The sequence below is a fragment of the Cinclus cinclus genome, chromosome 1 (assembly GCF_963662255.1).
Source record: "Cinclus cinclus chromosome 1, bCinCin1.1, whole genome shotgun sequence".
In the NCBI taxonomy this organism is placed as follows: Eukaryota; Metazoa; Chordata; class Aves; order Passeriformes; family Cinclidae; genus Cinclus; species Cinclus cinclus.
The window spans coordinates 64,448,672-64,462,733 of NC_085046.1; the positions used below are offsets into that span (position 1 = coordinate 64,448,672).

Sequence of the window (14,062 nt, forward strand, 5' to 3'; positions counted from 1 at the left end):
ACCTTTTCTTCTCCCTTGCCACTGTTTTTTTTTTCAAGTCCTTGATCTGAGACATGCTGTTAGAATTGTATAACAATTGAATTTTTTGCCATGCTGATAAAATGTCACCTATCTCTTTTTACTTGCACGTAAACAAAAAGTAAATTCCTGACCTCCTCGGTCAGTGGGAACAGGAATTTATCCTAAGCCTTATTACAAATATACAGTGGGAAAAACAAAGTTGAGCTGGAGAGAACAAGGTCAAAGAGTTGAACTAAAGGTTTCCTTTCTTTTAAGGTGTAAGGTATATTGATGTTGTTTTCTGCACTACTGGAGTACTCATTACTACTTCTGTTTTCAAAGAGTAATTGCAAGTATGCTTTATTCTCATTAACTTTATCCATTCTTCCTTATTTGTGTAGCAAGAGAAAAAGAGAGAAAATCAGAAAAAAAAAAGAGCTAAATCTGGAGACAGGAATGCAGTCTGATTTAGGGACATAAGCCAGGATCTAACTCCAGTTCAGCTCTATGCTCTGACACTGAAACAAAATGAGCATCATCAGTGCTGTTACAGAATTGTTCATGTGGCAGTAGCAGTATTCTCTTGGAAGTGGGTGTCCATAGTTATGTGCTGTAACTGTTTTCCTTACTTAGATAAATTATCAGAGGCCCTTATCTGGATATTCAATAAAGTTGATTTATGCAAGCTCAGTTTAATTCAACATTAAAGGGATTGAGTTTGAGCTTACACAGCTCATTTAATTGATCATTTAATTTTAACGATACCCTAAACGTTTGTGTTCACAAACACATTCAAATAATATAGGACTTCAAATGGTTTGTTGACTTTACAAAAAGGTGCCAAAACAGATTTTCAATTCATAGGGCTTCTATGGTAAATACAAGACTTGAAAAGTACAAGCTTACACAAGGGAATTGTGTGCAGTGGTTTCATTTGTAAAGTATTATGTCTATTTGATAGTGCTCATGTTATGTCCTTGACAAAAGGTCTGCCACTACTAAACCAGTTTTTTATTGTTTGAATTTTCAAATACATGAGCTCATGAACACAGTCAATGCAATTGCAGAAGCACTAGGGAAAAAAGTCCAGTCTGCACATAATTTTAAGATTTAAAAAGCAAAAATTCCACAGAATTTTGTTTCTAAACATTGGACTTTAAATATTACACATTTGTAAAAATCCAAACCCCCTGTGTAGTAACAAAGAATTAAGTGTCTCATGACACTCAACAACTGGTGGACTGGAGACAGAAAGCAGTCTTTAGGGAGAAAACCCCTATTTTTTATACCTTGAGTGAATACTCTGCTACTAACGAGTACTTGGCAATTTATTGCTGTATTTTTGTGTACATCTTCCTTTTCAGCACATTTTCCATTCTAGTTCTCAGGGAACTCCTTAGAATGGTAGAGGGGAGACAGCAGTGCAGAGAGAGGAGATGTCAGCAGTGACAAAGCTGTCCCTGTCAGAAGGGATGGGTGAGCATGACACTGGGAGAGGGCAGATGGAGCCATAGGTGCAAGAAACAACAGCTCAGGGAGCAGCATCTCCGCTGAGCCGCAGGTGAGTTCAATAGCTCCAGCACCCGCGCATTTCTTCCAGTTTTCCTGCTTCCCTTCTTGGGGAATCCCTGTGCTGGATCACAAAGCAGAGCCCAGAGAAGCTTGAACCTCACAGCTCAAATTGAAAAGGAAATGCCATCCAGTATAGCTTAGATATGGGTTGGTTGTGGCACTTTGAATAGAGGGAGGAGATTCCTACTTAAACCATTGAGGCCAACAAAGGAATTAAAACTGCTCTCCACTTTCTGAGCATTAGGCTAATTCATAAAGATGGCAAAATTTGAAATGTAGCTACAGAAAGCTGCGTTTTGCAGAAAGTACAGGCCTCTCATGTTTTATGTCTTGTATTAGGAAGAGGAATCGAGCCCCCTCAGTCTAGAGATCTGGGCTACAGGAGTACTTCTTTTTTCTACATGGTGAAATATCCATGGAAGTGCATGGACAATTAAAAATCATGGAGGACCATTTACATGAAGAAAGTACGTTTCAGCACTCAGAGAAGCGTTTAGCTTTGTATTTAGTAAGAAACATCTCTACACTTTTCCGTATTAAAAAAAAAAAAAAAATTACAAGATGTTTTCCATCTCCCACTGTTCATAACTTGTGCAGCAGAAGACTGCTTTTTCTGGTGTACTAGTTTGTGATTTGGAGGTCCCAGAAATCCTCTCCGTGTTCCATACAAGAGCTATACCGACATTACCCATCAAAGCTGGAAGCGGCCTGTGGGCTGCCCAGAGTCGCAGCTCACGCTACACCAAAACCCACGCCCGAATTCTCAGCTGTACCACTTAGCCCTGCTCCTGCATGAGGACCGGGATGGATCAGGTGCACAGGACCGCGGGAACAGGAGCACAAACCCCGGTCTGTACCGAGTCGTTTGGTACACTCCCGGGAGCTCCGCGGCTGGGCAGAAAGACACCAGCGCCTCCTCCTCCGGCTGCGGGCCGCACCCTGCCCTGCTTCCTGGGGGGGTTTTCGCTCGGGTTTGCCGCTTGTAGCTTTTCTCTCCTTCCCCAGAAGAGCCGGAAAAGGGAAGCTTTGGGCGGTGCGTGGCTCCCTCGCCTCCCCTTCCGCCGCCTGCTCCGCCCCGGGCGCTGCGGAGCGGGGCTGGAGCGCAGGTGAGCCCGGCAGTGTCCCTGTGTCCCTGGGCTGTCTTCCCGACAGAGCCGCCCTCATCTGCTGGCATCGCCTCAGGCTTTAGGCTTTAGGCAGGCCTTGCTCATAGAAAAGCCCGCCGCGGCAAAATGCTTTGTCTTGTTTCCTTTTCCTCCCCTGAAAAAGGTTAAGAGGTGCTGATCTTCATCCCAGTTTTCTCTTCCAGTTTTCGGCATGGCAGTGGACTGGCTCGGCTTTGGCTACGCCGCCCTGGTGGCATCAGGAGGGATCATTGGCTATGCAAAAGCAGGTAAGGGGCGGAAAGGTGCTTCTGTCTCCCTCCCTCTTCCCCCCCAGTACCTTGGTGTGAGCTGGACAGCTTTTTACCAAACTCTCCTATCTCCAAGATGACCCATGTGTAAATGTTATCGGTTTGTGCCATGTGCTGATAACTTGCTGCTGGTGGGGTGTGGTGGATTTTGAGTTGAGCTGGTGCTTTGGGCTGATAAGGCCATAATCTGCTTTCTGGTGGATGCTGATATCTCTTTGGGTGAACTGTCGTAAGTTTTCTTCAGAAAGGCTTTTTCCCTGCTGTTTAAAATACAAGCATTCTATAAGTACTGTGTCTTCAGATTACATAAACCAGCACTTTTCCCCCTTAAGAGATTTATTCCCTTTTTAATCTTTGATGATAACAGTATACTGCAAGCTGCAGAGAGCTTTCAGAACAATCTTTTCTCCAAGCAGAGCTGAGCAGTGCAAATCAGTCCTTAAACTTGTTTCTCTTCTGGGCTCTGCATCATAAGCTTACCCTCTGACCTACTGCTTTCATTTCCTGGCCTTTTTCTGAGTTCACCCTCCTCCAGACAGAACTGTGGATTCATTCCTGCTGTAACACTGTCTCTTTCAGCTTTGAAAATCCCTAAGCCAATTTTTATGATAGGAAGGGACATTGCTGAAGTCAGTAAGACTCTTACCAATGCATTTGACTAAACAGATGCTAGTGCGTATTCCAGTCTGTTTTCCATTGGCTTGGATTTATCCTTTGGGTTGTGAGTGGAGTTTAGGACAGAAGGGACAATACTGGGAACTTAAGTAAGTACTTACATCTGTATTTCTCCAAGGCCATTATGAAATGATAGGTGTCTTTCTTGTCCTCTGGAACCCGATTGGGAGGACATGGTTATGCTCAGGCAAGGGAAACCAGGTCACAGGATTGTTGAAGGAGAACAGAAACTCGTATAGTGACTGCCAGAGAGGAAAAAAATCAACCATACAAAGGAGCCATTATATCCTTACTAAGAATTTGGAGAAACCAAAAGAAAATGGGACTTTCATGCACAGAGCTAAGTTGATCTGTTTTTTTACAACCAGATCTGTCTATCCACACAGACAGGGGGCAGTAGTAGGTTCCTTTGGAAGAGTATGAGAACATGGCAGTGAGTGAGTGAGTGATCGATCGATCCATTGATTGATTTTTCTGTCTTTATTTAGCAAGTTCTCTGAGTCCCTGTGTTTTGAGATGTAGGAACTTCTTGAGCTTCAGAGGTGATGTGGTTGTCCTAGTAAGTGTATGTGTCATAGCTACTAAAAGAATGCCTTAAGATAAAATTCAAGGATATGATGGATGTTTCTTGGCTCCCAGGCTTGTGGAAAGCACCGTAGCTACCACAGATCTGATTTTAACTCTTATTCTGTGCAAAACAGCCACCTACTGGAGTGTGCACCTTTTCCTTGCACATGTACAAATACATCAGGTGCTTTCTGTCATCTTTGTCTCTTGCTTCTTATACCAAAAGTAGGATATAAAGCAGTATTACAGCAACTTTGTTGATGGTTGAAAAATTATTACTTTCTGGAAGCAATATGCAGTCCTTTAACACTGAGAGATCTTTATCAGCTTAGCTTTTCAATCTTTTTGAAAGGTGACCTCAGAAATTGAATGTATGAAGAACCACCTTCAGTAGCATTAAGTCCTTAGTTCTCCATTAGCCTTATGGAGGGCATTCACCACTAACAGTGATCATGCAACTTCACTACTTGATATATTCTATAAATCACCAATTTTGATGTGGTATCCTTTATTTTCTGGTATCTTTGGATTATCATTTATACTGAGGATTTGATTCAAAGTTTAGGCGCGTTCAGGAAACCTTCCAAAGTATGCAGTTACCTTTAGGTCAAATCTCAGGTGTATTTAGGAAATATGACCTCTCTTGTTCAACTTTGCCTTGTTCCTTGGCAATTCTTTGAATGCCCTCCTGCCCAGTTCCACCTACGTGCTTTTTTCTGGTCTTAAATCCTTACAATTTAGTCCTTCTATTTTACTGCCTCTCAAGGAATTTTCCTAATACTGTTTTGAAACAACATGCTTCAGTTTGTGCAAGGAAAACACCAATTCTTTTGGTTTTCTCACTATTCTTTCAATTATGAATGTATTAATTGCTTTGCTGTTAGATAACTAAATACTAATTCTGTATGTCTCTTAGGTAAGATACACAAGAGTAATGCAAGAGTATGCCAGAGTAATTGAAGTGTTTCTTGGTGCTGATCCACATGGTCTCAATATCTTAAAAAATCCCTTCTCTAATCTTCTTTAAACCACCCCCCTTCTCTAATCTTCTTTATGGCAATGAATGATGAATGCCCATATTTGGGTTTTTTTTTATTTGTAAACTTTTTGCTGTTTTACAAAACAGGTAAGCTGCTGACCAAGGTAATAATTTTAAAGTGTCTAATAAATGCATTATCTTCTGGTTATTCAGGCAGTGTTCCATCACTAGCTGCTGGCCTTTTCTTTGGGAGTTTGGCTGGACTGGGTGCTTATCAAGTCTCACAGAATCCAAATAACATTTGGGTATCTCTGAGTAAGTAATTTAAAATTTTATTTAGAAAAGATTATATTTACCCTATATATTTAAAATGAGTACCTATAAGTCTTTGCAGAAGAGTTAAACACATATAGTGTTACAAATCTAACTTCAGTCCTGTCTACTAAACTTTACTGAGCAGTTGGTGGCTTCCAACACGCATCTGTCTAGTACTGATGTGTTTGAAGGATCATAGTGCAAGGGGAGTGCTAATAAATGGATTTCTGACCTCTTTTTGGCTGAATCCTCCTACTTTGAGCATCCTGAAGGAGGCTGTAACATTTTGGGGAGTGGGTTTCCCCTTCAGACTGACCATAACCCTAGCAGACCATTTTATTATCACAGAAAATGGCAGAGATTGTGATTGGCTTATTTTTATAAATTATAAATATGTGAAATTACAAAGGTGTTGATGCCTGGGGAGATTGAAGAGAGAAGCAAGCTTCAGTAATGCTATTTCTTCCTTCTCTGAACTGGAGCTTCCATTCCCCCTGATTTGAGAAGGTAACTGTGGAGAGTTACTGCTTAGTCAGTGTTTCAGGAGCCACCACTGACTACTACAGCATTTTCATCCCTGAATCAGTGACGTAGCATCTGGCTCTTTGACATGTGAAAGTCAGAAGTGAAAGGGGAAGGCCCAGCATTTCTTTCCATTTCAGCTTTGTTTACAGGCAGTCCACTTCCACATCTGCTGGCCAAAAGCCTTAGTAACTTAATAAACTGCTGATGCAACAAGCTTAAGAAGTGTGAGGTCAAGTGCTTTCCCAAATGTGAGAAGCAGATACATTTCTCTAGCTCAGTAGCATTTGGAGTCTTCCTGATCATGCTTTAAAGTTTTTGAGGAACATGTGTTCTGCTGTTTGAAACAAAATTTCATTGTAAGGTGTTCGTATTTTGAAGACTAATTAGAGCTTGAAGCATTTTAATACCAAAGTGTTTTACTTTTATTGTGTGTTAGACTATGGTCTCAGTCTCTTACATACCTCATTAAATGAGATTAATAGATGTCAGTGACAATATTTGGCTGGTGTTAGGGAGGAAGGATGTCATGGCTAGTGCTGAAGATGAACTGGATCCTGCAGGACCAGTCATCACATAGAAGCAATAGTAGAGGATTAAAGAGTTGTTGGAACAACGTGTGTGTAGCTGTTACCAATGGGTAGCAAACGCACACTAAGGGTTTCATCAGTGTATGTTTCCTTACAGTTTTTTAGCATTCAGTCATTATTTGAGATAGCATGTTCCAGGACTGTCCTTTCTATGGTGCTGAATCAGTGAAACTACCTGGCTCCTGTCTCTGTGTCAAGTGGTCAGGGACAATTAACTCTCACCTTGGTAATGGTTAGCATACTTCCCTTTTGAAGTCTTTTGAAAACATAAATTAGTTAATTCTCAGAACATTACTACAAATTAGACATGATGCTACATGTTATGTTGTATGATTACTACAAGTTAGGCAAATGCTCTCTCCCTTTTCTGAGAAGTGAGGGAAATACGTGCACAAGTTTAGTGATTTGCCTGTGTGGGGGAAGGAGTGAGTTCTAGAGAAGTGTATCATAAATTATTTCCAGTGTCAAAAAGAGCACATTTTGAATAACAAATTTAAGATGTGCAGAAGCATATGGAGTGTGCTGTCTGCTAGAAATTGATATAGGATACTTTTCACAAACTGAGGCATTTTAAAATTTACACAATTTATTGACTCTCTAAGTCCCTCAAGTGAAGTAACTGTTTCTCTATTTACTTGATGCTGCTAATTCTCTCTGTTCTGTTAGTTTTTAATTATGTTTCTCCCACACATGCATCTCTGCTGACGTCCTGTACAAATCTCTCATTTAAGTTACATCTGGAGCACTGACTGCTGTCATGGGAACAAGATTTTACCACTCCAGAAAATTCATGCCTGCAGGGCTAATTGCTGGTGTCAGGTATAATATTTTTTTTTAACCTCCTGTGTGTGATTTCTTATTCGCTTAATTAAACTGAGATGGAGTGAACCATATTTTGTGTATTATTTTTGCTCCCACGTACATGAAGTATTTGAAAATTAATTGACAAATTGTTGATATTATTTTTAAATTATATGGTTTTTCCCCTTATGCAGTTTGCTAATGGTTGGAAGATTAGCACTGAAGATGTTGGAAAAGCCCCAGGAAAAGTAACTGTTAATTTTACACCTTAGTATTTGGAAAAGGAAACCTGATCATGAAGTTGCATGAATGCAGAAGTGAGAAGATGGAAAAAATTTCTGCATCAAGACATTTTAATTTTTTTTTTCTGTAAGGGGGCGTGGAATGATGGGACAGAATGTTTATATACAAGGTAGAGCTGTTTGTGTATAGAGAGAAATGGGTCCTGGGTTTGATTTTTCTGGACATGTTTAAATGTATTTTAACACTTCCATGTTTTTATATTCCAAAATATACTTCTGGCATGTATGAAGCAGACAGAAAATATCGTGTAATTAAGAAAACATCCACAAAGAGGTACCAGGAGTAACTGGCTAAATACAATAGTGTATCTCAAGCCTTTTATACTGAGTATTACAGTGTTTTTACATTTCTGAGCATTACCTGTTGCGTTCTGAATTTATATACCCTGTCTTTATAATGTCAAACAGAAAATGCCTTTTTGATGTGAAATGATGCTAAAATGATGCTTTTCTGTAAGTAAAATCTGTTACAAATCTGTATTTGGCTTTTTTTTTATACAATTTGTGCGTTTGGGGACAGGGCTATTTTCTACACCTTGTTTTCTCAGTGGAACTCTTTGCAGTGGACTGTTGGTATCCAAGTGCTGTCATTCAATGATATTTAAAAATCACTTTATAAATGGAGAGACAGACAATTAAATTTTGGACCTTCATTAACACCTCAATTAAAAAGTTGGTTGAAAGGAACTTACCCTGTGGATTAAGTGAGATTTGTGCTAGGCTAAATGAACAGTTGAATATGGTCTAGACTGTGTCACTGGAATAAAATATCCTAACACTATGTAATTCTGATCTTAGGTGCTTATTTGACAATAGAATGTATCAGCATTTTATTTTTATCTCTTAGGAGAGTGGCTGTGCCTCTTCAAATCTGTCTTTACTAGGAAACCCTGGAGTCAGAAAGGTTCCTTGTTCTGCTGTGATGCCTGAGGACTGAAGTGTGAAAGAGGCATCAGTGACATCTGGTGCTTTTGTTATCACTCCAGCCTTGATTGCTTCTCTTGCACTGAGTCTTGCAGCTCTGTTAGTGCAGGCACAGCTCACATGGGCTTAGCACTTTGATGGAAGGGAGAGGCAAGAAATGTGTGAAAGAAAATCCTTTATCAGCTTATTCTTTAGTGATACATGATTATTGATAAATTAGGAGTCTTACAGAGTGTAACTCTATTTTAAAGTGATATTTTATGTAGTGACTAGGATTTTACTTTGGGACCTTTATACCACTGATTACATCACGATTTTGTCAATTGCTTAACCTGATAATGGCAGAGCACGTTTAAATTAACTTACATCTTACACACTTTCCATTCTATGGCATTTAAAGGAATTTGTAAAAATTGCCTCAAACTCCATAAAGCAGATACCAACTACATAATTTCTCAACTTTGTTGGTCACTTCAATGTTTGTAATTCCTTTTCTGAAAATGGTGTTTAGTAATAGTGAGTCAGAGAGGCTATTTCTACTGTTGTGAGTCAATAGTTTCCCCTATGGTAGTAGACAGGAAACTGTTCTAGTAGGAAGTAGTAATTACAAACAGATCTGTAGATGTTGGGCCAGTTGTGCTGTGTGTTAGCAATTCTCTTAGCAAAAGTTATAAAATTAATTCCAGGTTTTTGAATATGTTTCATATTGTAACCTCTCTTGTTTCCAGGCACTTAATCTGTAAATAACCTGATCTATCTGTACAGGGTGAATCTGCAGGGAGCAATGCTGAAAACATGTTAAAGCATGTCTGAAATTATAGTCTCAGTTAAATCATAGTTCTCTTTTGACTATACTTGAAGCAAAATCTAACAGAAGTTTTGTAATTATATTTTTATGTATTTAAATCACCCCATGTAATTGAATAGAAAATTCCATCACTGATAAAGAATTTTCTAGAGGCATTCAAAAATTAAAGACATAAATATCCTTTCTCCAGACTCCCCCTGCTTTTAGTCTGATTGTTAGGTAATTCTAAAAGATTTTTTCTGGGTTTCCTTTCCACTGAGAGTGATCTCCATGTAAATTAAGATAATTGCTTTTGCATTAAATCCACTGTGGCTATGCCATGGCTTGAGTGGAACTTCATATTATGAGTCAGCTTGTACATGGATATTGGAAAGAGTGATTTAGTTATTTTTGGGAAATGAACTGCTAAATAACTCTTAAATTAAGGCTGCTCTGTTCAAAGCACACTCTGAATATGAAAATATTAGTCTAATATTTCTTGCAGTTTCAGCTATCAGCACTAGCTGAAATGAATACTGATTTTTTTAAAAAGGTCCAGGAACAGGAAACTAGTTTTACTGTACACATACTGAGTCACCAGGATTCAACAACTCGGAGTTTAATCACACATCCAGAACATGACAGAACTGAGAGAAGAAAAGAATTTGAGTTGTCAGATCCTCCTTTCCTAGAGTAAGGGCCCAAGTCCTCCATTCCAAGTCTACTTGCCCCATAGAAGCTGGGTGACAAGAGGAGTTGTCAGGTCTTTTACCCCTTCCCTGACCTGAGGAGGGAATTTCCTCAATCACTTTGGTAGGTAAGTTATCACTTGAAAGAGTGAGTCTGCCCTAAATTTTGTAAGGGGGATATTTAAGCCTATCTATGTAATAGCAGTGCTTATCTTAAGTCCTGGAAAGTGAGAGAGGCTCCCTTCAGTTCCTGCTCTGGATGGGTTCAAGTTGCCTCCCCAAGGAAGGGCTCTTTGCCTGTGACCATGGGATGTCCTGCAGGGAGAATGTTGACAGGGAAAGCCACACCACAGCTGAGAAGAGAGTGCAGAGTTCCTGCCATCTGTGGGGAAAAGATCAACTATTTTTTAAGTCTTTTAAAGCTAAGTAGTAACTGGCAAAAATGCAGAAACATCCTGAAGCTGAGAGTGTAATTCAAATTCCTCTCTGCCCAGAGTGGAAAATCCGTGGGACAACCTAGATTTCACCTATATGTTTACTTCTGGTTGACTTTGGGGTCTCCAATTCAGGATCTTACCTGTGGTGCCCAAGTTGCTGACACTGAGGCAGGGTCACGTACAGACAGGTTTGGAATGTTACAGAGCACCCAATTAGTGAAAATGTGAGCAAATATTTGGGGGGAGGGTTGTCAAAATATTGGACAATTGAGCGCCTCGGTTATGGCTTAGTCTTTACAGGTACAACGCTGAGACCTCTAGTACAGCAATAATATACTCAGGCTCAATTGCACCACTGAGCTGAGGTTACTCAGCATTGATAGATGTCACAACATAAGCTGTTCTTTCAATTAATGTGACATTTGCAGGTAGCAAGAATCCCTTTAATTTAGTCCAAATGTGTGGTGTAAGAATCCAGGCAATGTTATACGAGTAGTATGGGCAACTATCTTTCACAAACCAGCAGAGGAGAATGAAAGGAGGATGAAAGATGTTTCAAGTGGAATGGTTAAGAAAGGAAGTAGTCATGTGCTGTCCTACTTTATTCCTTGTTCTAAGAATATGATACAAGCCTGTTTTAATGCAGAGCGAGTCCCCTAACTCTTGTTCTGCTGCAGGCTTTGGAAGTGCAATTTGCCACGTCCCAGTTCTGTCAGTCATTGTGCTGGGAGCTGTTGGTTCTCTGTCATCACCAGCTGAGGGTCAGTCTGTGCTGAAACTAATATGGCCTGAGGTATTACACAATTATCTTTTTGTGGTGTTAAAATTGCTGCCTTCTTGGCATTATAGTCATGCTTTCTGACTGCACAGCTTAATCACCTGGAAAATGGGAGGGGGAAAAAAGGTCAGGAGAACCTCCAAGCAGTTATGACACCAGGAGGAAAGTCTTTGTTTCTCCAGAATCCCTACAAGTGAAAATGGAAAAATGTTGCCTCACTAACAGCACAGAAGCATCTGCCCTCATCTCCTCTCCTGCTTCCTTGAAATGCCATGATGGAACAAATCAAAGTGCTTATGCTTTCATGCAATATCCCCAGCTCAGTCCAGTGCGCAAGTGACTTTGGCTGTTCCCTTTGGTCTTTTTGTGCTTCTCTTCTGAACCATGAAACGGAGATATTGTTTTCTGTATCCCTTCCCTGTCTGTCTTTTACATTGCTCCCTTACACAGTGAGCAGCAAAAAATGTTCCCTGGCTCAGGAGCAAGAATTGGTAGCTGGTACTGATACTGATAGTGCTGGTAGTTCATACGGTGTTTTGATACTCTTTTAGAAAAACCCTCATGAGGAAAAATATGGTACAGCAGAAATCTGTTTGCCTTATTTCATTAAATGTTAGCATTTGCTAATATATTTGCTAAGTGGATTGAGCTTTGGTGCTAATACTTAGAATCATAGAATATTCCCATCTGGAGGGAACCCATGAAGACCACTGAGTACAACTCCTGACTCCACAGAGAGGAACCTAACAGTGAAAGTATGTATCACTGTACAAGTGCTTATTGAACAGCAACACGTGTGGGACCATCACCACTTCCTTGAAATCTTGTTCCAGTGCTTGGCCACACCCTCATTGAAGAACAATTCCTCCCCTCCCCTCCCCTCCCCTCCCCTCCCCTCCCCTCCCCTCCCCTCCCCTCCCCTCCCCTCCCCTCCCCTCCCCTCCCCTCCCCTCCCCTCCCCTCCCCTCCCCTCCCCTCCCCTCCCCTCCCCTCCCCTCCCCTCCCCTCCCCTCCCCTCCCCTCCCCTCCTCTCCCCTCCTCTCCTCTCCTCTCCTCTCCTCTCCTCTCCTCTCCTCTCCTCTCCTCTCCTCTCCTCTCCTCTCCTCTCCTCTCCTCTCCTCTCCTCTCCTCTCCTCTCCTCTCCTCTCCTCTCCTCTCCTCTCCTCTCCTCTCCTCTCCTCTCCTCTCCTCTCCTCTCCTCTCCTCTCCTCTCCCCTCCCCTCCCCTCCCCTCCCCTCCCCTCCCCTCCCCTCCCCTCCCTTTTTTCTCTTTTTCTTTTGTATTCTTTTTTCTTCTCTCCCCCCCTTTTTCTTTTCCCCTTTCTTTTTCCCCTCTTCTTTTTTTTTTCCTCCTTTCCCCCCTTCTTTCCTCCCGCCCCCCTTTTTTATATTTTTTTTTAATTTTTCCCATTTTCTCCTTGGCGCTGGACTGTTTGTTTATTTCTCCTGGTTTTATTTTTTCCATTTCCCCCCGTTGTTTGTTTGTTAGCCGGTGCCTGTGTGTGCTGGGAATGCAGAGGTTTTGGAAGGCTTTGCAGCGCTGGGAGCCGGGAGAGGGCGGCAGCGCGGCTCCGATGCGGGCGCTGAGAGCCGGGCAGGGAAGACACCCCACCCACCCCGAGACGTGGAGACAAGGATAAATAACAACCATCCTCATTCCAGTTTAGGGCTTGCCCGCTTGGCGCTATCCGGCCTGGAACACCAAATGCTGGAACAGAAATGCTTGGTTCTCTCGGCTGAGTAGGTCTTCAGCTTCTTTATTACCTTTGCACCGGCCTGAGGAGCAAAAGGAAATGATCCTGGAGCAAAAGGAAATGATCCTGGGGCAAAAGGCTTTTCTCACCAAGCATCCCGTGCGATCCAATGGCCGTGCTGCTAAGGAGCTGATAATAATCGCGTGACGAATGAAAATACAACCCTTTTACCCCTCTTCTTACACCCCCTGAAGGAAATCATTGAAAGATCAGCCCAGTCTTTCTCACCTATTTCCACAGCAAGAAACAAAATCTGCGAGTTGTCAGCCTGATTCACAGGCAGAGGGGAATTTGCAGGACACGCCTCCTTCTCTAAGCACTTTTAGAAAACACATAAGCGTTGTAGTTTTGTAAGCTGTTGGAATAAATATGTATATAATGAGGGAGAGGGTGTTGGCTATGTTTCTTTGGATACGTGCTCTTTCAGCAGTGATATGACAAAAGAAAATGGCTGGGATCAAATTATGTGCTGTTACCTGGAGGTATCCCACCAGCAGGAGATTTATTGGATGCGCTGAAATTCCCTCTGACCCCTCTGTTCCTCAATAAACCTGCACACAACTTCCTCTGGGGACGGGTCAAGTATTGCTCCATTAGTATGCAGCACCACAGTCAGCAGGGCAGGAAAATGCACACCAGGAGGAGAGAAAAGAGGTGAAAAGCAGCAGGAGCAAAGTAAACGCTTTTAAATTCTGGACAGAAACTTCCCTCCACTGAGATTCCTGTGGGTCTGTGGTGTCATGACAAGATGTAAAATATTCTGAGATGAGAGGAAGGTTGGTCCCTTTACTCGGTTTCTGTTTCTGTTAAAAATTTAATCCAGACTGGGAAGCAAGGAAATGTTTTTCATGATGAGGCTAGAAGCCCAAAAATCACAACAATAGATACAGAGTCAAAATTCTAAAATCTTCTGGAAGTATTCTAATCCATAAAGTTGTTGTGAAAATGATCATTCTG

At 41.5% G+C, this 14,062-nt stretch overlaps 1 protein-coding gene across 2 annotated transcripts; it reads left to right on the forward strand.

The window, feature by feature from the left end:
* Positions 1–2,377: 2,377 nt before the first annotated feature.
* Positions 2,378–8,215, forward strand: LOC134042712 (transmembrane protein 14C-like). 2 transcript variants are annotated; one of them, XM_062490617.1, is made up of 5 exons: positions 2,378–2,678; positions 2,882–2,965; positions 5,421–5,522; positions 7,366–7,453; positions 7,630–8,215. In XM_062490617.1, exons 2-5 carry the CDS (start codon positions 2,890–2,892, stop codon positions 7,685–7,687), a joined length of 324 nt encoding a protein of 107 aa, XP_062346601.1. In that variant the 5' UTR covers positions 2,378–2,678; positions 2,882–2,889; the 3' UTR covers positions 7,688–8,215. The 2 variants fall into 2 exon arrangements, with proteins under 2 accessions (XP_062346601.1, XP_062346504.1); XM_062490520.1 differs by lacking the exons at positions 2,378–2,678; positions 2,882–2,965 and adding an exon at positions 3,173–3,215.
* The last annotated feature ends 5,847 nt before the right edge of the window (positions 8,216–14,062 follow it).